Source organism: Leptodactylus fuscus, chromosome 8 (assembly GCF_031893055.1).
Source record: "Leptodactylus fuscus isolate aLepFus1 chromosome 8, aLepFus1.hap2, whole genome shotgun sequence".
NCBI lineage: Eukaryota > Metazoa > Chordata > Amphibia > Anura > Leptodactylidae > Leptodactylus > Leptodactylus fuscus.
The window spans coordinates 22,536,730-22,562,037 of NC_134272.1; the positions used below are offsets into that span (position 1 = coordinate 22,536,730).

Genomic DNA, 25,308 nt, shown 5'->3' on the forward strand with positions numbered 1-25,308 from the left:
ACTCCAGAGCTGCGCTCACTATACTGCTGGTGCAGTCACTGTGTGCATACATTACATTACTTATCCTGTACTGATCCTGAGTTACATCCTGTATTATACTTCAGAGCTGTGCTCACTATTCTGCTGGTACAGTCACTGTGTACATACATTACATTACTTATCCTGTACTGATCCTGAGTTATATCCTGTATTATACTCCAGAGCTGCGCTCACTATACTGCTGGTGCAGTCACTGTGTACATACATTACATTACTTATCCTGTACTGATCCTGAGTTATATCCTGTATTATACTCCACAGCTGCGCTCACTATTCTGCTGGTGCAGTCACTGTGTACATACATTACATTACTTATCCTGTACTGATCCTGAGTTACATCCTGTATTATACTCCAGAGCTGCGCTCACTATACTGCTGGTGCAGTCACTGTGTACATACATTACATTACTTATCCTGTACTGATCCTGAGTTACATCCTGTATTATACTCCAGAGCTGCACTCACTATTCTGCTGGTGCAGTCACTGTGTACGTACATTACATTACTTATCCTGTACTGATCCTGAGTTACATCCTGTATTATACTCCAGAGCTGCACTCACTATTCTGCTGGTGCAGTCACTGTGTACATACATTACAATACTTATCCTGCACTGATCCTGAGTTACATCCTGTATTATACTCCAGAGCTGCACTCACTATTCTGCTGGTGCAGTCACTGTGTACGTACATTACATTACTTATCCTGTACCGATCTTGAGTTACATCCTGTATTATACTCCAGAGCTGCACTCACTATTCTGCTGGTACAGTCACTGTGTACATACATTACATTACTTATCCTGTATTATACTCCAGAGCTGCACTCACTATTCTGCTGGTAGTGTCACTGTGTACATACATTACATTACTTATCCTGTACTGATCTTGAGTTACATCCTGTATTATACTTCAGAGCTGTGCTCACTATTCTGCTGGTACAGTCACTGTGTACATACATTACATTACTTATCCTGTACTGATCCTGAGTTACATCCTGTATTATACTCCAGAGCTGCACTCACTATTCTGCTGGTACAGTCACTGTGTACATACATTACATTACTTATCCTGTACTGATCCTGAGTTACATCCTGTATTATATTCCTGAGCTGCACTCACTATTCTGCTGGTACAGTCACTGTGTACATACATTACATTACTTATCCTGTATTATACTCCAGAGCTGCACTCACTATTCTGCTGGTAGTGTCACTGTGTACATACATTACATTACTTATCCTGTACCGATCTTGAGTTACATCCTGTATTATACTTCAGAGCTGCACTCACTATTCTGCTGGTGCAGTCACTGTGTACCTACATTACATTACTTATCCTGTACTGATCCTGAGTTACATCCTGTATTATACTCCAGAGCTGCGCTCACTATTCTGCTGGTGCAGTCACTGTGTACATACATTACATTACTTATCCTGTACTGATCCTGAGTTACATCCTGTATTATACTCCAGAGCTGCGCTCACTATTCTGCTGGTACAGTCACTGTGTACATACATTACATTACTTATCCTGTACTGATCCTGAGTTACATCCTGTATTATACTCCAGAGCTGCGCTCACTATTCTGCTGGTGCAGTCACTGTGTACATACATTACATTACTTATCCTGTACTGATCCTGAGTTACATCCTGTATTATATTCCTGAGCTGCACTCACTATTCTGCTGGTACAGTCACTGTGTACATACATTACATTACTTATCCTGTACTGATCCTGAGTTACATCCTGTATTATACTCCAGAGCTGCACTCACTATTCTGCTGGTGCAGTCACTGTGTACATACATTACATTACTTATCCTGTACTGATCCTGAGTTACATCCTGTATTATACTGCAGAGCTGCGCTCACTATTCTGCTGGTGCAGTCACTGTGTACATACATTACATTACTTATCCTGTACTGATCTTGATCCTGTATTATACTCCAGAGCTGCACTCACTATTCTGCTGGTACAATCACTGTGTACATTCATTACATTACTTATCCTGTACTGATCCTGAGTTACATCCTGTATTATACTCCAGAGCTGCGCTCACTATTCTGCTGGTGCAGTCACTACATACATCATATTAATGATCTTATTATAATCCTGAGTTATATCCAGAGCTGCACTCTATTATGTTGACTTAGGGACATTGTATCTTTAACCTGTAACATAAGAGTCAGTGATGACCAGAAATCTATAAGTAGCTGCTCCTATAAATAATGATTGATATTACCTTTTGTTAAGTAGATGACATGGATTGTCTCTGCTCGCCAGGTGTATCTGCTGTGAATCTCTGTACTATACGAGTGCTCTTTGGCTTTGCAGTGTCTACTTTGCTCTTTTGCTCTTCTGGATATTCAGCACCACTCCCACCGCCGGCCTCTGTGCCGGCCTCTGTCTACACCTCATATAGCACAGTTTTCTCTCCTTGCAGTATATTGTACAGGGGTCAGGTATATTTTTTGTTATAGACAAAAAAAAAAAAAGTTGTCAAAAATATTCCCATTTCAAGAATCACATTAGATGTTGCTATTTGCGTATAAAACTGAACTATCCAGTGTAATGCTATTTGTCCGTTGTGGTGAATGATATAAAACCAAGAAACTTAATACCACAATGCGCACATTAATATATTTCGGGGAACACTGTGCGGCTGCTCACAAACCCAGCTTTGCCAGGATTGTACTGTTATGTCACAATGTCTTTCTGATATTGCTTTATTTATGAATTATTTTACTTTTGCCTCATCCCTGTTTTTATAAATACGCCAATGAGGCTCAAATTCAGTGGGGCGTGCCATTGTGTCCGAGGGCTCCAGATGGGAGATGCCAAACAAATGGTGGAAATCCCAATAGCAATGACATAGCTGCAGCATGGGAAGGAGCTGTCATTCAAGTGCAGAGAGGAGTCAATGCAATCCTGGGCATGGAGCTCTTGAAGATCCTGGCACACCACATTGCACTTAGTGTTCCCCACAATGCATTGTGACTGGTGTGATATTGAATTTCATGGTGACAGTTGACCATCACTGTCACAAGTGGTCAGAAGATGTCGTACACACATTATGGATGATCCTGGTTACATTTCTCTTATATCTGCTCATAAACCTGCAGGTAAGGACTCTTGGGAGTTTGCAGCTTGATAAGAGCTTTGGTAAGGTGGAAAGGTATTTCTTAGATCCAGGCACATTAAGGAAGTGTTAGGTAATATTTCTGAGGTTGAAGGTTCTTTGGAAGATATACTCTGTCAGGGTTGGTCCAGGAAGATGAGAACCATAATAACAGTGAGCAAGATAAGAGGAACCGCTCATGAAACCTAAAAACCTGCAGAAAAGGCCATGGTGCCACCCAGAGGAACATTGAGGATCTCACATATAAAGATATCCGACTATTACATGTGATCAAAAAACCAAAAGTGATAGATTATCCTAAGTATTAGCCTAAAATTATCTATTCTGACACTATCCTAAATTATGTATTCTTACTTACCTGATGTAGTTCCACAAGAGATGTGTCTGTAAACAAGTTTGGTCCTTGATGAGGTTGCAGTGGTGCCGCCGGTCTACTGACAAGCGCAGCTCATCATATTAAAGTGGATGCTTCTGCTTTGGACCTTGGAATTGCAATTCAACCAATGATGGTCCGTAATGGAGGTCACATGATCGGCTCCTCTCTTTGAGCATGCGCTATACGGGACAGCGGCACAAAATTCTCCATCTTTATTGTGGGCATCAAAGAGGTTAGATTATCCATCCACGATTCTCTGCAGAAGTCACACGATCGGCGGATCAACAAGTCACCTTTTGGACTTCTTTGGACTTGGTATATACAAGAATGTATGGACTTCAATATTGTGTTAATTCCTTTAGTTGGGGCCACAACATCGGCCCATACTTCTGCGATCCGTTTCATCTATGGATCAGTTGCGGGTTGGAGTAATGTGTTTTGTTTTCTTTGAGATGTTTTTTGCATATCCGCTGTCTGCTTTATGTGTTTTTTATGTGTTTTCTATATACAGGTAGTCCTCGACTTACGACGTTGATCCGTTCTTGCGCGGCGTCGTAAACCAAATTTCGACGTAAGTCGGAAACCTACCATACCGACGCTGCATAGGAACGGATCACAGTGATTTAGTGTGCAGCGGCTCGTAACAGCAAGCTGCCAGCTCTCTTCCGATGAGCAAGGACGACCCTGCTGTAGAACCAGCATTGATTTGCCGCAGGCTAGTCCTTGCTACTTGAGAGTGCTGGCAGTTTTCTCTTACAAGGGAGCTCTCATCTCTAGTTGTAACCACGAAATGTTGTAACCCGAGACCGTCGTAACCCAAGGACTACCTGTAATTATATATTTATATAGGAGTTAGTCTGAATACTTCCACAATTAATTATTGTATCGTTTTGTAGTTTATGGCGATGATACGTAGATTCAGTAGTGTCTTTGTTTTTAATGTGTTAGTGATGTGTATAGGAGGGGTTTAAGTCCTAGTAGATACCTGCCTAGTAGTTTACATCATTACTTTATTTAATTCAGGTGCGTGCAGGGCTATAAGGACCCACCTCTCCTTAGTAACGTGCAGACTTCGAGGAAGGATTAATATCCGAAACGCGTCAGTCTGACGCTCCCCCTCCCCTTTTCCTATTTTTTCATGTGTAGTGCTGACTTTTAAAGGCTGTTTAAATAAAGGAGAAGTTTTTATTCAACAAACTCCACTGCTTCGCTGGATGTTTCTTTTGTTGGATTATCCTGAGTATTAGGTCTGGTTACATTTTCTTTTATCTATGTTCATAAACCTGTAGGTAAGGCCTGTTGGGAGTTATCACCAAGTGGTGCCTAAGGTTGTCCAGAACTATGGTAGTGTGGAAAGGGTTTTCTTTGAACATTAAAGGGGTTGTCCTGGCAAAAATGTGTTGACGTGTGGTATATTACTATAAGTGATTGTCATTAGGAGAATTCTCAGGGAATTGGGCAGGAATAACTCTACTCACAGCCCTTATTATTGGGCTCCTTATGTCAGTTAGCTTGGGTTACTTTTCGTTCTCACCGGCTACTTGTCCGTTTAGGATGAGTGGCCATTGTCTTTGATAGGAGTGGTATACATTTCATTTTTGATAGTCATGATGTCAGATGCTGCAGACGAATTATACAGTCCTATATGCACTTGAGAAAGGGCTAGTGCCCGAAATGCGTAGTGCCTTGTCAATAAAGATTCTGGAAGAATTTATGTCCAGCTGGTTTGTGCGCGCCTTACCCCACTCCTCTGCTACCCGATTGGTCTTGGACTTTGAGGGCCACCTGTACGTTTAATTTTTTGCGAGACTTGGCTGTCGCAAGGGGACTAGCTGCTGCCACCATGCTTTAATTCTGTGTGCTAATAGTGTTGTGATTTGTCACATCACAACGCAACAAGGTAAGGGGCTTTAATTTATGCCTATTGCCTCATCTTATCGGGAATACTACACTATTGGCGCTCGGTGTCTCTCTCTTTTCTTTTTTTACAACAGCAACTTGGTCAGGTGACACCGCTTCTGCCTCCATGCTGTCATGCCATTGGTCCATTAACAATGTCTGGATCATCCTCCACTGTAACCTCAATTAACGGTGCTCCTCCAGCATACCACATGTGCAGGGTACAGCAGTGTCTCGCTGTTCTATACCTCGTTTGCCTGGGTAAATAGAGTCACACAGGGAAACTGCTCCATGTTCTGCATCAAGAAATCAAATCCTGGATTTCTCTGCAACAACTCAATGGTGACTGACAACAGGAAGAACATGGTATCAGTGCTGAGTCAAGGAGGGATGAGCCATATGCCTTCAGCCACTTCAGCCACTCGTACACCGCCAAGCACAATGCTGCAGTGGCAGAATGGCCTCACCAACATAGCCTGATATGTGACATTTCCACCCGTTGGAATTCCACTCTCCATATGTTGGACCAACTGTATGAACAGAGAAAGACCATAAACGATTTCTTGATGATCCAAGTAGACAGAGGTACCCCCTCTGTAACTTCAATGTTAGCCAGTGGCAGATCATGAGTGACAACTGCTGTTTGTTCGTGGCCTTTAAGGAGGCTACTATATAAGTCAGTCGCCAGGACTACGGGATGAACAACATTATTCCACTGATTCACATCCTGGAACAGATGCTGGTAAATATGGCTGGTCAGGGGACTGGAGACGCGGCGCCTACATCTCACGGCTACATGTGCCCTGTAGGGGCTGAACTGGAGGAGGAAGAGGACATTGTAGCACAAGCACCGTGTAGCAAAATGGGTGGTTTTTCTACACAGGTGAGAGTAGGAGCAGGAGAAGCCGGAAGAGCAAGAGGGAGATGAGGAAGACGAAGCAGATGACCCAGACACACAATGGCAGTATGCAGTGGAGATGGATGCAGGGAGTCATTTGCAGAAATGGCCCGATGCATGCTCACTTGCTTGCGTAGTGATAGCCAGATTGTCACCATTCGGAATGTCTACTGGCTCTCCTCCATGTTAGACCCTTATTAATGGTCAAAAATAGGGACCTTTTTTTACACCCACTGAGAGGGAGGACAAACTGAACTACTATGGAGACATCCTATGTAGTCAGTTGGCTGCTTCCTTTCTGCGCCATCGTCTATCCTCTTGCAGGTCTGACCGGGGGGCCCTGGGTGCTTATCTTGCTCTGCCATGGCAGCTGTGGGAGAGGGGTGGCAGGAGCAGTATCAGCTCCATCAGCTGCAGCCTGAGCATAGAGTCGCTAATGAGAAGCTTTCTTCACCCACATAGTGAAGTCACTACTCACCAGCAGCTAGGCACAGAGCAGAACCTGAATGAGCATGTGGTGACATACTTGAAGTGCACCCTGCCACCTCTCATTGAAGATCCACTGGACTACTGGGCAGCCAAACTGGATTTGTGTCCACAACTGGCCGAGTTTGCCCTGTAATAGCTCTCTTGCACGGCCAGTGGTGTAGCATCAGAGTGAGTGTTTAGTGCGGTGGGTGCCATAGTTATTCCAAGGAGGATTCACCTGTCCATCCAAAATGTGGAGAGACTGACCTTTGTGAAGATGAATCAGGCGCGGATCAGCCAGGATTTCCAACCATCAAAGCCCGATGCATCATATTAAATCATCCATGCTGCCTCACCCAAACCTTGACAAAAGAGACCAGTTTCTTCTGGCTGCCTGCCTCAGCTACTATTCTGATGCTGACACCCGCCTGATGCCACACATCTGATATGACAAGTGCTCCTTCTTACAGACACTATCAGCAACGAGTACTGTTTGTGCCACACACCTCCACACTATGTCACCTTGCCACACTGTGGCCACCTAAGGCTATTGCCACCTCCACATTGTGTCACCTTGCCCCTCTGTGGACTTCCTCAGGCTATTGCCACCTCCACATTTTTTCACCTTGCCACTCTGTGACCTCTAAAGCTGCTGCCACCTCCCCACTCTGTCATTGGGTCATTCTGTGGTCTCCTCATGTTTCCATCACCTCCATATTATGTCACCTTGCCACTCCGTGGCCTCCTAAGGCTGCTGCCACTTCCACATTATGTCACCTTGCCACTCTGGGGACTACTCATACTGCGGCCACCTCCACATTATGTCACCTTGCCATTCTGTGGCCTCCTCAGACAGTTGCCACCTCGCCACTCAAGGTCACAAGGTCACTTTGAGGCCTCCTAAGGCTGCTTCCATCTCCACATTATGTCACCTTGCCACTCTGTGGCCTCCTCAGGCTACTGCTACCTCAACCGAATAACACTTCTCATGCTGTTCCCACCTTCCCCACTTCATTAATGGGCCACTGTTTTGCCTTTTTGGCCTGGTGGACATCATCATTTATTTGACCCTTCTTCTTATCTGTCGGAAGGAAGGAAAAATGAGATACACAATGAATCCTGTCTGTTTAGCAGCTCTAAGACCTCTATGGTCCCATCAGAATTGGCTTATGATTTGGTCATCTTTGTTTTATGCACTCCTGTTTATTCTTGGCATCAACAATACTAATAGATTACTGACCAATTCATGACTGAATGAAGGCGGCTGCTCAACAGACAGGACCAATTTTTCTAGGGGGGTTATTGTTCTGATGGATCAGAAGAAGGACAAAATAATCAGTGATGTCAATGCAAACTTACTGCTGAGGCCCTCTCTGCTCCGTTGGGGGGGGGGGGGCTCTACTGGTATAAGCGTTTAATAGGACAGGTTCTGTAGACATCTATGTGGAATCAGCAGACGACGGTGTAAAAGGAGTGCCCTCTTTCACGCTACAGTAGGATCTTAGGTCAGTTTGGGCCCTATAACTGGCCAAATAAATGAAGTATGTGAAGAGCGAAGCCTGTCATGTGTGTGTAATATTGACTCACAGTATTGTTTCACTACCACAGCAGACTCCTCATGTGTGTTACTGCAAGGCACAGTGTTCACCACTATACATGCTCTCTGTAGCAAATTGCTGTTTTTTAACGTGATTTTCTACAAATGAATTTGGATTGAATCAAATCTTTTTGAAAAATTTGCTCATCACTAATTACCTTACTTATCCTGTACCGATTCTGAGTTACATCCTGTATTAGACAGAATGCAAAATATTTGTAATGGGGCCCCCACTAACCATTAGAGATGAGCGAGTAGTACTCGATCGAGTAGGTATTCGATCGAATACTACGGTATTCGAAATACTCGTACTCGATCAAGTACCACTCGCTGTTCGAATGTAAAAGTTCGATGCAGAACCAGCATTGATTGGCCGAATGCTATACAGTCGGCCAATCAGCGCTGGTTCTTCTCCTACCTTTAGAAGTCTTCTCCGTGCAGCTTCCCCGCTTCCCCGCTTCTTCTGGCTCTGAATTCACTCTGCCAGGCATCGGGCCTGGGCAGAGCCGACTGCGCATGTCCACTTGTAGTGCAGGCATGCGAAGTCGGCTCTGCCCAGGCCCGATGCCTGGCAGAGTGAATGAAGAGCCCGAAGACGCCGTGGGGACGCTGCAAGGAGAAGACTTCTCAGAGAATCCAGCCCGACCCTCACTTGTGGACTTGGTAAGTATAATTTGATCGAACGTTGCCTACCCCTGATACGAGAATTTTACCCCCATAGAGTATAATAGGGTTCGATATTCAATTCGAGTAGTCGAATATTGAGGGGCTACTCGAAACGAATATCGAACCTCGAACATTTTACTGTTCGCTCATCTCTACTAACCTTGTATTATTTGTAATATTGGTGTCTCCTTATGTTGTAGAGAGGCTTCTGGGCCCTGTGAGGCCCCGGGGTCCAGTAGCCATTTCTATCTCTCCACACCCTAAAGCCTCATCTTGACTCCAGAGCTGCACTCACAATTCTGCTGGTGGTGTCATTCCAGAGCTGCACTTGCTATACATTAATGTAATATATTTACAAATGAGATGATTCTGTTTATTGCATCGCAGATAAGAGATAAGACAGAAACCAACAACAATGCCATAAATCTAGAGGACATTGGAATCTGGAGATTATTTTAATATTTGTTGTGCTTTTATGGTAACAAGAGCAAAGAGCAGAGTAAGACAGTCCAGCGCTGTAGGCTGGACTCATTCCTTCCTCTTTGTCTGTAGAATATCGGCTGTTTGTTCTCCAAGCTCCTAGGTTCCCTCAGAATCAGTCATCTCATTGCTGGCATTCTCCTGAGGGCCACCTAAAGATCAGGAACTTGTCTCATGTGGTGGCTACTCCATGTTCTTATTGTATGGCTTTTGGTTAATCTGTCCATCGCAACACGAAATATTGATGTAAGATAATTCCTTAAGTGTGAGGAGCTTCAGGTCTTTATTCTGTAGGAGAACCCTCCTCCTCAGGGTTGCTATATTATAATAAGATGGTGTGTCAATTCCCACTCGGTCTCAAGCCCCAGAATTGAACATTGGACTCACCGCAGAGATATCCAATAAACTTTCTCTATTTCCTGGAGAGATAAGACACAAGGAACTTCACAGGCTCAAAATTTCAAACTGCAATCTCCAGTGGGAAGTCAGATGGAAAAGGACTTGTAAGATCCAGAGAATGAAGAAGTAACGGGGCCAAAATAGTAGAGGACATTCACCAGAACTGGAGAGAGATTATTCATTGAGAAGGAACAATGGGGAACATCAGCGGTAAATGGGCAAACGTACGCACGACCGTTACGAAACAACTCGAGTCCAACATTGATGTAAGTCCAGAATAATCAACTTATGCTGAAATGTCTGTGGATATCCACTACAAATATTATAGCAGCAGGCAGTAAAGTGAGGATGACTTGGTGTAGATCAGCAGGGCACACTCACGATGAGTGACAAATTTATACAGTGAAGGATCTCAGGATCTTCCTCATTAATACTAAGTTTTACCCGACCCATATCCATGTTGTAGGTGTCAAAAGAAGGGCGCAGATGATTTCCAGTTAAAGAACTCTTAGATTATGGTTATAAGGAGTATAAACTAGAAGACATATATATATAATTTCACTTGTTTGTTCTCTTGTTTCTTTTTCGTTGTTTTTGCTGATTTAGTGTAGATGATGTTGGTCGGTCTATGTGGATTTGAGATCACATCTAAATTAAAGGGGTTGCCCCATTATGGACACCTATCCCCTATCCATAGGACAGGAAATAAGTGTCTGATCCTTGGGGGCCCGAACAACGGGTCCCCCATTGATCAGAGCAAAGGATTGAGAGTCCCTTCAAGGCCTCCTTGTGAATGGAGCGCCAGTATGATTGTGTGACAGGTGCTCTATTTACTTCTATGGGACTGCTGAAACTGTAATCTCCCATAAAGGTGAATGGAGTGCTGTCATTCCATTCTCAAAGAGGCCTTACGGAGACTTTCAGGTCCCCCTAAAAAAAAGTTTCAGCCATCCCTTTTTCTCCTGAACAGGGTGATTGGAATAACTCACCGGATGACAGAAAACCCAGAAAGTCACTTGAATACCTTCAAGGAGGATCAGAGCTGTTTGAGACGGAGCAAGAAACATTGAAGAAGTTTGATAACATAAAATACGTAATGGAGGAAACAGGAAGTAAGGTTTATAGTAATAGTTGTTTCTTCTTGCTGCTGTCTCTTCTTGTAGAGAAACATTGAGGTTTTAGTATGACATTGTTCTGGGAACGTCACTTCTAGTTATTTATTATTATGCTTACTTGTACAGCGCCATCATATCCCACAGATATTGTCAGACACAGTCCCATATAGGGCTCCCAATCCACATTCCCTATCAGTGTCTCTTTAGAATGTGGGAGAAATCTGGAGTACCCACGGAGGAAACCCACACAAACACGGACAACTCCTTGCAGATGTTGTCCTTAGCTAGATTCAAATCCAGGACCCCATTGCTACAAGATAACAGAGCTAACTAGGGGACTAACTAGGTGCACTGTGGTGCACTTCTACCTGCCAAAAGTTGGCAAGTATGTTCAATGATTTGTGTGCTCTGCAGACACTGACTTCCTCCCAGGGGTGAACCTAGCCTTTTTGCCGCCTGAGGCGGACTACAGAAAGCCGCCTCCCCCCCTCCCCCCAATATCATTAGTGTTCTAGAGTGGTGAAGGGGTTATACTAAGATAGCCAATGCTATATTGTAGTAAAAGTTTAGTTTTAACACCTCTGGAGGTTTAGGTTGGTAAAAAGGTAAAACAAAGAAATTCCTGGTGGTCTAGGGTGGTAAAGGGGTAAATAGAAAAGCACTTGATGGTTTAGGGTAGTTATGGGTTTTAAGAAACCAACCTTTTAGATTAGTTTGGAATATTAAAAAAATTAATTAATGTAGACATCCATGCTAATATAGAGATGTAAAGGGGTTAATTGTGGCATTTTTGCTAACTAGGGTATTAAAAGGGTTCATGTTAACATTCATGGAGGTCTGTGGTGATGTAAGGATGAACATTAAGGAAGATCTGTCACCAAGCACACAATACAATTGGATCAGTCACAAATTAATTCAATCTGTACTATATCCAAGAGAAGATCACTTAAGCTTCAATTGGTTGGACAAAATATTATTTAGGGGTTCCAAAGCAAATGGGGTGTCTACAGAATACACACTTTCATTTTTCACTTATATATTTAGTTTTGGATGCTTTTTTTTATTCTATTCATTCTACCAATTGCTGTACAACTTTACAATGTATAGTACATTTATCTAACATGTCGTATAATGTGTCTAATATGTTTTATGACCGAAATATCCTCTACTCTGAATTGCAGGAAGCGGTGAATGCACGGTAAAAATCAAATATCTATCTATCTATCTATCTATCTATCTATCTATCTATCTATCATCTATCTATCTATCTACACCATATCTATCTATCTATCTATCTATCTATCTATCTATCTATCATCTATCTATTTCCTATCTATCTATCTATCTATCTATCTATCTATCTATCTATCTACACCATATCTATCTATCTATCTATCTATCTATCTATCTATCTATCTATCTCCTATCTATCTATCTATCTATCTATCTATCTATCTATCTACATCCTATCTATCTATCTATCTATCTATCTATCTATCTACATCCTATCTATCTATCTATCTATCTATCTCCTATCTATCTATCTATCTATCTATCTATCTATCTATCTATCTCCTATCTATCTATCTATCTCTCATCTATCTATCAATTTCATATCTATCTAGCTATCTATCTATCTATCTATCTATCTACATCCTATCTATCTATCTATCTATCTATCTATCTACCTCCTATCTATCTATCTATCTATCTATCTATCTATCTATCTATCTATATCATATCTAACTACAGTGCCTTGTGAAAGTATTCGGCCCTCCTGAACTTTTCAACCTTCTGCCACATTTTAGGCTTAAAACATAAACATATCAAATTTTAATTTTGGGGGGAAGACTCAACAACAAGTGGGACACAATTGTGAAGTGGAAGTGGAAGTTGGATATTTTAAACTTTTTTAACGAATAAAAAACTGAAAAGTGGGGCGTGCAAAATTAATCGGCCCCTTTGCTTTCAGAGCAGCAAACTCCCTCCGTTCAGTTCATTTCAGATCTTGGAATGATCCAATGTTGTCCTAAATGACTGATGATGAGAAATAGAATCCACCTGTGTGTAACAAGTCTCCATAAAAAATGCACCTGCTCTGTGATAGGCTCAGGGTTCTGTATAAAGTGCAGAGAGCATCATGAAGACCAAGGAACACACCAGGCAGGTCCCAGATACTGTTGTGGAGAAGTTTTAAGCCAGATTTGGATACAAAAAGATTTCTCAAGCTTTAAACATCCCAAGTAGCGCTGTGCAAGCAATCATATTGTAATGGAAGGAGTATCAGACCACTGCAAATCTACCAAGAACCGTCCATCCCTCTAAACTTTCATCTCAAACAAGGAGAAGACTGATCAGAGATGCAACCAAGAGGCCCATGATCACTCTGGATGAACTGCAGAGATCTACAGCTGAGGTGGGAGAGTCTGTCCATAGGACAACATTCAGTCATACACTGTACAAACCTGAGTGGCAAGAAGAAAGCTATTTCTCAAAGATATCCATAAAAAGTTCTGTTTAAAGATTGCCACAAGCCACCTGGGAGACACCAAACATGTGGAAGAAGGTGCTCTGGTCAGATGAAACCAAAATCCAACTTTTTGGCCACAATGCAAAACAATGCAACACAGCTCATCACCCTGAACACACCATCCTTACTGTCACACATGGTGGTGGCAGCATCATGGTTTGGGCCTGCTTTTCTTCAGCAGGGACAGGGAAGATGGGTAAAATTGACGGGAAGATGGATGGAGCCAAATACAGGACCATTCTGGAAGAAAACCTGCTGGAGTCTGCAAAAGACCTGAGAATGGGACGCAGATTTATATTCCAACAAGACAATGATCCAAAACATAAAGCAAAATCTAAAATGGAATGGTTCACAAATAAACGTATCCAGGTGTTAGAATGGCCAAGTTAAAGTCCAGACCTGAATCCAATCGAGAATCTGTGGAAAGAGCTAAAAACTGCTGTTCACAAATGTCTCCATCCAACCTCACTGAGCGCGAGCTGTTCTGCAAGGAAGAATGGGGAAGAATTTCAGTCTCTCCATGTGCAAAACTGATAGAGACATACCCCAAGCGTCTTGCATCTATAATCGCAGCAAAAGGTGGCGTTACAAAGTATTAACACAAAGGGGACGAATAATATTGTACACCCCACTTTTCAGTTTTTTATTTGTTAAAAAAGTTTAAAATATCCAATAAATTTTGTTCCACTTCACAATTGTCCCACTTGTTTTTGATTCTTCCCCCGAAAATACTTCTTCCCCCGAATACTTTCGCAAAGCACCGTATCTATCTATCTATCTATCTATCTATCTATCTATCTATCTATCTATCTCCTATCTATCTATCTATCTATCTATCTCCTATCTATCTATCTCTTATCTATCTATCTATCTATCTATCTCCTATCTATCTATCTATCTATCTATCTATCTATCTATCTATCTCCTATCTATCTATCTATCTATCTATCTATCTCCTATCTATCTATCTATCTATCTATCTATCTATCTATCTATCTATCTCCTATCTATCTATCTATCTATCTATCTATCTATCTCCTATCTATCTATCTATCTATCTATCTCCTATCTATCTATCTATCTATCTATCTATCTATCTATCTCCTATCTATCTATCTCTTATCTATCTATCTATCTATCTATCTATCTCCTATCTATCTATCTATCTATCTATCTATCTATCTCCTATCTATCTATCTATCTATCTCCTATCTATCTATCTATCTATCTATCTATCTATCTATCTATCTCCTATCTATCTATCTATCTATCTATCTATCTATCTATCTCCTATCTATCTATCTATCTATTATCTATCTATCTATCTATCTATCTATCTATCTATCTATCTATCTCCTATCTATCTATCTATCTATCTATCTATCTCCTATCTATCTATCTATCTATCTATCTATCTATCTATCTCCTATCTATCTATCTATCTATCTATCTCCTATCTATCTATCTATCTATCTATCTATCTATCTATCTATCTATCTCCTATCTATCTATCTATCTATCTATCTATCTATCTATCTCCTATCTATCTATCTATCTATCTATCTCATAGGTATATATTTTTTCTGTTACATAGTTACTCCCTAAACACAAGGTTGGGATTTTTGCTGACATGAGACAGACTAATGTTCGCTGGTTACATGAATCGTTGAGTTCTAATTGCTTCACAAAAATAATCAAGAAGATTAAACGGATTGACACGTCTTATATTAACAAGAAGGAACTAAAGGATAAGATTTCTACCTGCACCTTCTGTATCTTCATTTTCAATGGATATAACCGGAAAACATTCCCAGCTCTGAGAGAGAGGATTGGGTTCATATTGGGTAAGACATCCGGAGAAAATCTACAGCATAAAGACCATAAAATGATTATAAATCTGCAAAGAAGCTTCCAAGAGTTCATAGTATTCTGCCTGGGGGGTCTTGAGGTCATCAAGCATAGATGTTGCCACACAAGTACTTAGTAACATGATAGCTGGAGGATGGGATCCAGTCTATAAGCAGATGTATTATGAGTAGAGATGAGTGAACTGCGTTCGATCAAATTGATATTTGATCAAATATCAGGCAGTTTGAGGTATTGCTGGCTAAATCAGGTGACCTCCAATTTATATGAATAGTGGATTTCAGATCCAGGTTATTTGAGACAGTGAACTATGTGACTGTGAGACAGGGATAGCTGTACAGGCAGGGTTAGCTAGGGATTACCTTTATTTAGGGGGGAATGTTACTCATACAGCTCCTTGGGGCTCTATCTCATCGGGATCCCTGTCAGCTTGCGTTATGCCGGAGCTGACTTTTTCTAATAGGAATGCATTGACCAGCGTTGATTGGCTGAATGCCATACAATGTATAGCTTTTGGCCAATCAACGCTGGTTCTGCTGGAGGAGGCGGAGTCTAAGATTGGTCCACAGCAGTCTCCATTGTGGTCCAATCTCAGATTTAGCAAAGCTGAGTGTGTGCTGAGCCTTGCTACCTTTGGTATGTAAATTGTCTCAGTAGATTTTGAATAAGTCATTTTTTATTCATATGCTAATCAGCCTTGCCCTTGCATCGGAAGTGTCTGTGTCTGCTATTCTCTATGTAAATTGGCTCAGTAGATTTTGAATAAGTCCGTTTTTTTATTCATCTACTGAGGTAACTTACATACAAAAGGTAGGTGTGAAATAGCCTTTCTAAAGACTATGCAAGAATGTGCTTAGCTAAAAATGACATTTCCCAGTGATAGAGCCCCTTTAATATTACCATGGTGGTAGTGTAACAATTTTGCTATTCCATCTATTCAGCTCTTGTCAGATGGTGGAACCTTTCCTGATCTTGGTACATGTACAGACCCAGCCTTGATGTGTGTCCTTGTGCATTACTGTGTGATTATTGACTAGTATAGCGAACCTGTGTGTAGTTTGCTTTCATTTACTATCTACTATGAAAATTTGTCAAGAGAACTCAATGTAGATAGGAAATGTTAACTGTGTTGTATCCACTAATTCTACTCCATGTCCATGTATCCCCCACATGACTGCTGATCCACAGTCAGAGGCCTCAGATGTGACATCTGAGGTGATGCTGGAAAAACCAGAAAAACAAACCTTAAAATTTTTTGGGTCGGCTGAACTTAATGTTTTAAGAAAACCCGGCTCATTACAAACCTGTTTGCTCATCTCTATAGACAGGTGACCCATCTGCCCTTTAGTTTCTGGAGATGTAACATTGTGAGCTTTCTGTTTTCTTCTATTTCTCTATCTCTTCAGAAAGAAAAAACCTGATTGTTATTCTTGACAATCTGGAGGACAGCAGCGACCAGGAAAAGATGAGAATCCACCAAGAAAACCGAAGCTATATAAAATACAAGGAGAATCTCATCCTTTTCAGCACAACGGATAAAAACTGTGATTATATGAATCATCTAGTGAATGACCATCCCCCGAGGAGCATGAGGAAAAAGAAGAAAGGTGAGATACAGAGAGGACTATGATCCTGCAGATACCTCCAGATCTGGAAATGTACTGATCGATTCTCTGCTGCTGAAATAAAGACATCCTATTCAGATTCCCCGGGACCTCGTATCCTCCACAGGGAGAACATTACACAGTATATCCAGCCCCTATTATCAGTTACATAAGGCTGCATATACATTAGCAGAGAATGTTTTATATAATCTATAACAAAAATGAACCAACTTTTTGATTAACAATGTCCTCTCGTTCTGTGTATACAGCTCCTATGGGTGTTGTTGTGTCTCTATGACTGCAAACTACAAACCTTATGTAGTGTAATCTTACTGTCAAGTGTTACTCACTTCTATTATTCTCCACTTATCTAGTCTGTAGGGTATCAAATCTTATTCTGCATAGGGGCTGTAGACAACAAACGAGATTTATAATGAAGGTTATATTTATAAAGCTACTTTATTATCAGATATTATTTTATTTTTAATATTATTATAACAATAAAATGAAGATTTCTACACACTGTAATCAGTGGCATAACTAGGAATGGTGGGGCCCCGTAGCAAACTTTTGACATCCCCCCCCCCCCGACACCGAAGATCTCGACCAAGCCCCTCCTACGCATTAATTGCTATTAATATGAGGGACATGGAGTTACTAAAACAAAATTAATCACCCCAAAGGCCTGATAGTAATAAGCATAGTAACCCCACTATGTCCTGTGTACCTGTGTATTCTTTTTTCTGTTTCACTTTCCTGGAGCTTCTTCTGCTCCTTCTCTTGTGTGCAGGATGGCAGGAGATCGCCAGGGGTCCATTTTCTGTATAGGGATAAGCCCCGCCTCATGGGGTCACCTCAGCCCTCTCATTGGTGGGCAGAGGATAACCAGAAAAAGGGAGGGGATGGGTGGAGAGGAGCCAGACCTGCAGCTCGTGCATCGGCTCCTGTGTATCAGCCCGGGCTGCAGCTTCGGACATATACTTTCCCTATATTAATAGGGAAAGTATTCCACCATGTAGTTAAGTTAGTAGCTTTTGATTAACCTTCCTCCTGACCAATCAAGTCTAGGGGAAGTCCTTTAAAATACTTTTCCATCCTGCTCCCTTATTGCCTTGTGTGTGCTGGCTGTATACTGTTGCTATATAAATCCATGACTTTAGCTTATAGCTCTGACTAATCTTTTGAATTCTGAATCTATACCTCGCTGCTTGACTGGTACCAACCCCTTGGCTAGCTGACCACAAATTAGTTGTTGTTTGTCTTGTCTGTGTTCTTTGTCATCACTTGCATCATAGTAAGGAACTGTCACCCTGTTGTCCTCTATCGCTTAGGGTAGATGAGGCAAATAGGCAGGGACAGGGGGCAGGTTCAGGATTAGGACTCACTGTCTTGTCGTTCCCTTCCTCCCAGGTTTCATTAGTATCTACTGGAGAATTGCTCCTGTAGCAATTCCCTAACACAGTAACTCTTTTATCTTATTACTAATATTACAGCTGGTTTGATAAGATTTGTTACTACAACGTATGATGTCATTTCAGAGCGACCAACCGTACCGATGACATCACCCACATATCCCATCTCCAGCAGTCAGCAGCAACAGAAGACAAGACCTGACAACAAAGCAGGTAATAATGACATCATTGTCTATATCCTAGCTTACTGTAATGAGAATATTCTTCCTTCCTCTCTTTTTTGTCTCTTTCCATCTTATTTGTATAGTCTCTATTTTTTTATACTTGTAATTTTTTTTTTTTTTTTTTTAATAACCACAGAATCTGCAACAAGACACCCCATATATCAGCAAGGACAAAAAAGACCATATCCTGACACTAAAGGTCACAGTATATCTATGTGTCATATCATGTATAGTCTGATGATGTAGACGTCATCTCATCTTCTTATTTTGCTCCACAGGTTACACGCCTGAACATTACCCGCAGGTAAGAAAAAGGGGTCTGAGTGCTCTTTTCTTAATAAATTATTGGGGTCCCCGAGATCAGACCCCAGACCAGCACTACTAATAGCACTTAGCACAATTCATTTTTTTTTGTTTACATTTTTTTTATTTGGTAGAAAAGACAGGAAAATTTATTTATGTCAATTTTGCAAAAAAATAAATAAATAAAATAAAATAAAATAAAAGAGCAACAAAAATTGTTACAAAATCTGTATAATTATTGGTGTATATTAGGCTGGGACTACTCAGGGATTTTGCAATGCTATTTGAGGTTGCTATGATCACAACTTTCATTCCCCAAAAAAGATCAACCAGAGCAAGCTGAAGATAATGGTCATTCCTGCCCCCTTCACTGACATTACTTGCGATGTTGGAAGGTAACACATCAAATTGTCTTGCTACTAGGGTTTCACGATCACGATCGGAATTCCGAACACAATCTTTTTAGATGGGATCGAGATCGGTACTATTTCCCACAATGCTTTGCTTAGCCTTCACACTCAGTATATAGTGTATACTCAGCGTGAAGGCTCTGCTGTGGTTCCATAGGAATGAATGGAAGCAGCCGGCACACAGCCTTAACCCCCTGCACGCCGGCTGCCTCCATCCATTCTAATAGGAGACTAAACTAACATCTCTAGTAGCTACTTACCTCCAGAGATGGCTGCTCCGGTGCCCGGTGTTCTCCTTCTTCGCCTCGCTGCCGCTCCACGCTGCTCTTCTTCACCTCGCTACCGCCGCCTCCCAGGTTATTGTTTAAAGAGCTAGGAAGAGAAGGGCTTGTGGCTTAGGAGAGTGTGGGCGGGTACAGTACCCGCCCACTCTCTCCTAACCTGCCCACACTCTCCTAATCTGGAAGGCAGGGGGCAGCGAGGCGAGAAGAGCAGCGTGCAGTGGCAATGAGGCGAAGAAGAACACTGGGCACCGGACCAGCCATCTCTGCAGGTAAGTGGACACGAGAGGGGACTAAGTAGCCAGAGGATTAAAAAAAAATCCTCTGGGTACTTAGTGATTCACTACACAGCATGGATTCTAACAATTAAAGTGTTCAATTGTTAGATTCCATGCTGTATAGTGAATAGGATTGCTTTTAAAATCCGATCTCCGATTAATAAAAAAATCCCATTGACTTGCATTGGGATCGGAATTGGGATCGAGATCGGGTTCGAATGAAAAATGATCGGAAATCGGATTTTAAAATCGATCCTGAAATCTCAAGATCGGCTCAACCCTACCAAGGACCCATATAAGGCTGGAACCAGCCCTAATTAACATCATTGACTCCACTTTCTATAAGTATGACTGCTCCTGAGATCTTCCATGTCTCATCATAATGAACCTAATGTATTTCTACAGAAAATGGAAGGACACATAGTGGGAATCTTCTCCAGATGTAGTCACAGAGATTACTCCTGGCTGGTGACAACGCTCACATCACAAGATCTCAGCTTTAGTATCAGAACTGTCCGGCGCTTCCACATATGTAAAGATAAAATGATGAATTTCAGAGATGAAGTCAGACAATGTACATTTGGGATTCTCTATCAAAACCAGAATACAGAGCGGGATAAACTCACCTCTATAAAGTACGACCTGGAACTGGAGACCTTATGTTCTGTACTTGGTAAGACACAAGCTGTGAATGAATAACCCAGTCCATAAAGCTCTTTAGATCATAACAATAAAGGCTATTCACACACAGGACAGGAACGTAGCCTGATCTTGTAGATTTTGCTGGGCTTACCATTTTATACAGTAGATAGAGGAGAACAGAGAGCTGAGACTGTGTGGTCATTGTTGAACATGAAGGACATTGACGTTTTAAGACAGATGTCTAAGTACTGCAGCATAAGGTTATGTGGTTTTACATTTATCACCAATATGAGAAAAATAAAAGGGACTCTGACAACTTCAAAGCTATTTATGTTACAAAGAAAGAACAGGTAGGTTGTCACCAATTAAGCAAAAATAGAACCAGTTACATTAATAGACCAATGTGTAGGTTATAAGTGTCTGCCTCCTCCCATGATGACCTGTGATCTCTGCTGTGTACAGGGAAGGAGAATGTGATTGTTGTCATTGATGATGTGAAGGACAGCAGTGACAGCGAGAAGTATCACATCCTGCGTGCACAACCGAGGACTGCGCAATGGTTCAGAGATTTACTCCTCGTATCTGACCTGGACAAGTGGGAGGAAGGAAAGCTGAAAATGGTGGAGACAAAACTACAGAAGCTTCTGCAAGGCCCAGGTGAAGAATGGTCATTGTTCTCTTTCTTAGCCTTAGTAGAACACTGTCAGGGCTCCTAGGAACCTATCTATAAAACATAGTGCAGAACACTGTCAGGGCTCCTAGGAACCTATCTATAAAACATAGTGCAGAACACTGTCAGGGCTCCTAGGAACCTATCTATAAAACATAGTGTAGAATACTGTCAGGACTCCTAGGAACCTATCTATAAAACATAGTGCAGAACACTGTCAGGGCTCCTAGGAACCTATCTATAAAACATAGTGTATAACACTGTCAAGGCTCCTAGGAACCTATCTATAAAACATAGTGTAGAACACTGTCAGGGCTCCTAGGAACCTATCTATAAAACATAGTGTAGAATACTGTCAGGACTCCTAAGAACCTATCTATAAAACATAGTGTAGAACACTGTCAGGGCTCCTATGAAACCATCTATAAAACATGGTGTATAACACTGTCAGGGCTCCTAGGAACCTATCTATAAAACATAGTATAGAACACTGTTAGGACTCCTATGAACCCATCTATAAAACAGTGTAGAACACTGTCAGGACTCCTAGGAACCTATCTATAAAACATAGTGTAGAACACTGTCAGGACTCCTAGGAACTTATCTATAAAACATAGTGTAAAACACTGTCAGGGCTCCTAGGAACCTACCTATAAAACATAGTGTAGAACACTGTCAGGGCTCCTAGGATCCTACCTATAAAACATATTGTAGAACACTGTCAGGGCTCCTCAGAACCTATCTATAAAACATAGTGTAGACCAGTTTTAGGACTCCTATGAACCCATCTATAAAACATAGTGTATAATATTCTCAGGGCTCCAAGGAATTTATCTATTTAATCTATCTAATGTATAGCTCTCCAAGCAGAAGTTATGTCAGTGTGAAAGTGATATTATTATACTCTGGAGACTCTTCAGACCGCAGAGTATAATAGATGGAGGCTCAGGGGAGGTGTAAAAAATAAAAAGTAACATTCATACTTACCTTCTCTTACCTCTTTTGGGCACTCTCCTGGTGATGTCCAGCACTCTTCTAGGATGTCATTGAGCCAGGGTCACCATTGAGGCCTGTGATTGGGTCACCAGTGGTCACATGGGCACGATGGATGTTATGATGTCATGATGCCCAGTGTACCTAAGTCAGTGATGAGGCCCAATCACTGCAAAGGTCCAATAATTCGGTGACCAATTTAGTTAGTTAAAGATAAATCTCTATTGGTTCACAGACTATTTGGGTCAAACCCTGATCAGTAGGATCCGAAATCACCTCCACAGATTTAGTGCAGTATGAACACAGATGGGACCCTGTCATGTAACCACAGTCTTATTGTGTCATGTCATTCATTGATCAGTAGTGCTTGTCTTGCTATCAGATCACTCATCAAGTGTGAGATATATTACACTGGGCTGCTAGATAAGTAAAAGGATGACATATTTCTTCTTATTACACCCAGTGGTAAACCTAGCCTCTCTGCCGCCTGAGGCGGACAATCAAAAAAGACGCCCCCCCCTTCCCCCCGCGCCATATTGAGTCCGGGGTGGGGAGGTGTTGTTCATCTTTTGATCGTCCTCCTCAGACAGCGGTGGAGGGGGGGGGGGTGCTAGATGTAACATTACAATATATACAATGCGGTAATATTTTGTGCCAAGAGACGTCTTCCCACGTTTCCTGTCTCTTCCCTTTGGACTGCCATGACCACTTCTTCCAGCTGTGACTTAACTCTGTAAAGTTTGAAACACAGACATCTTTGCCTTCCCACTTCTTCACACACCCAACCCCTATATATATAGGTTAATCCCTGGACCGATCGGAGGCATTACCGCTGGCTGTCTACTGTGTAACACACCCGACATGTGCCGTACTATTACAGCGGATGTTGGGAAAGGGTTAAATAAAGGGTTAAATAAATAAAATAAAAAAAACTGGCAATAAGACCACTCATGGTTGCTGACTATTATGTCTCTGACCTTGCTAAGCATTTGCCTTTCTATTGTATTGTATTTTCCGACCTCTGCTTTTTGGCTTTTTTGACTACTCTTTTGGATTGAGATTTTGTACTGTTTTGTCTCTCTGGATAGACCCTTGGCTTGTTGACTCCTCTTCTGTGTTGTGGTGTTTTGTCCTGTTCTGTGGATCACTTATCAGGGTTTACTTAGGGTTTGTCATCCAGTTGTCCCTGTCACTAACACAGTTGCAGTAAATAGAACATGGAGTGGGCATAAGTTTAGGACTCACTGTTTCTATTGTCACTTTCTCTAGCAGCTGTTTTTGGGAGTTACCTTCGGGCAATTCTAACAACCCCAACCTAAACCCGTAATTAACAACAAAAAAGTACAATTGTATTCATAAATGTATTAAAGATCCATAGTAAATGAGAGCCAAACAACTAACAACATATTAAATTCACACCACACATAAGAGAGTATGAGGTCGTGTCTGACGAAACAAATCACTATTACACATACATTATATTACATATATAGCCATAAATGAATAGAAATAAACTGATATATTCACCAAATTAATAATAATGAAATAATAAATATGGATAAATAATATACATTCTAAAGAATATATATATATATATATATATATATATATATATATATATACAGTGCACAGTGCTATCAATGGATGTTAATCATTATATCATATAAGAAAATATCTGTGTACATTGTAAATGTGTCAAAGTGCACAGAGATATAAATATTATTCAGTTAAATATTAACCTCTTCATGTAAAAGCCCATTTTCATTTTTGCATTTCCGTCTTTCCCTCCCCCCACTCCAAGAGACTTTTTTTTTTTGTTTTCATTTTTCAGTTCACAGAGTCACATGGTGGCTTTTTGTTGGCGGGACAAATTGTACTTTGTAATGGCATCATTCAATATCCTGTACAATGTACTGGGAAGCTAAAAAAAAAAAAAATCAGAATAAGATGGAATTGGAAAGAAATGCATTTGCACCAATTTCTTATGCACTGATCACAACTGTATTATACAGCTACGATTTGCCGGGTATGGAGAGGGCTCAGCTCCTGAGCCCTCTCCATACACCCCCTCACACCAAATCACTTATATCTGTATAATTTTGCATGAAGGGGTTAAGATATACAGTGAACATATACAAATATCACTATGGCCAAAAGATTCAAAACAATTCATGCAATAGTAGATATGATACCAATGCACAGCAGTGAGCTCCAGCTACAACCTACAGCCTTCAGTCTCTATGTATGTTTCACCCATAGCCATACATTCAAGTGAGATATAGGGTTGAGCGATCGTGTTCGGAAAAGATCGAATTCCGATCGGCGATCAAGAAGATTTCACGATCGCAATCGGAATTCCGAACACGATCTTTTTAGGTGGGATCGAGATCGGTACTATCTCCCACAATGCTTTGCTTAGCCTTCACACTGAGTATATGCTCCGCTCATTCTGAGTGGAGTGTATACTCAGTGTGAAGGCTCCGCTGCGGTTCCATAGAAATGAATGGAAGCAGCCGGCACACAGCCTTAACCCCCTGAGCGCCAGCTGCCTCCATTCATTCTAATGGGAGACTAAACTAACATCTCTCGTAGCTACTTACCTCCAAAGATGGCTGGTCTGCAGTGCCTGGTGTTCTTCTTCGCCTCGCTGCCGCTCCACGCTGCTCTTCTCACTGCCGCCGCCTCGCAGGTTAGTGTTTAAAGAGCTAGGAAGGCGGGACTTGTGGCTTAGGAGAGTGTGGGTGGGTACAGGGCGGGGAGATGTGACGTCTCCCCTCCCAGTACCCGCCCACACTCTCCTAATCTGGGAGGCAGGGGGCAGCAAGGCGAGAAGAGCAGCGTGGACCGGCAGTGAGGCGAAGAAGAACACCGGGCACTGGAGCAGCCATCTCTGCAGGTAAGTGGACACCGGGGGGGGACAAAAAAATCCTCTGGCCACTTAGTGATTCACTACACAGCATGGATTCTATCAATTAAAGCGTTCATTTGTTAGATTCCATGCTGTATAGTGAATAGG

The 25,308-nt window shown here is 41.6% G+C and overlaps 1 protein-coding gene across 2 annotated transcripts in view; it reads left to right on the forward strand.

The window, feature by feature from the left end:
• The first annotated feature begins 9,722 nt into the window (after nucleotides 1-9,722).
• The window catches only part of LOC142217443 (uncharacterized), a 28,924-nt gene continuing 13,338 nt past the window's right edge, over nucleotides 9,723-25,308 (forward strand). For both annotated transcript variants that reach the window (XM_075285689.1, XM_075285690.1), the window contains exons 1-10: nucleotides 9,723-10,230; nucleotides 10,935-11,076; nucleotides 12,261-12,277; nucleotides 15,204-15,453; nucleotides 16,882-17,082; nucleotides 18,618-18,704; nucleotides 18,852-18,914; nucleotides 18,994-19,019; nucleotides 20,393-20,660; nucleotides 21,092-21,286. In XM_075285689.1, coding sequence (XP_075141790.1) covers nucleotides 10,159-10,230; nucleotides 10,935-11,076; nucleotides 12,261-12,277; nucleotides 15,204-15,453; nucleotides 16,882-17,082; nucleotides 18,618-18,704; nucleotides 18,852-18,914; nucleotides 18,994-19,019; nucleotides 20,393-20,660; nucleotides 21,092-21,286 — 1,321 coding nt within the window. In that variant the 5' untranslated portion in view covers nucleotides 9,723-10,158. The remainder of the gene's footprint in view (nucleotides 10,231-10,934; nucleotides 11,077-12,260; nucleotides 12,278-15,203; nucleotides 15,454-16,881; nucleotides 17,083-18,617; nucleotides 18,705-18,851; nucleotides 18,915-18,993; nucleotides 19,020-20,392; nucleotides 20,661-21,091; nucleotides 21,287-25,308) is intronic.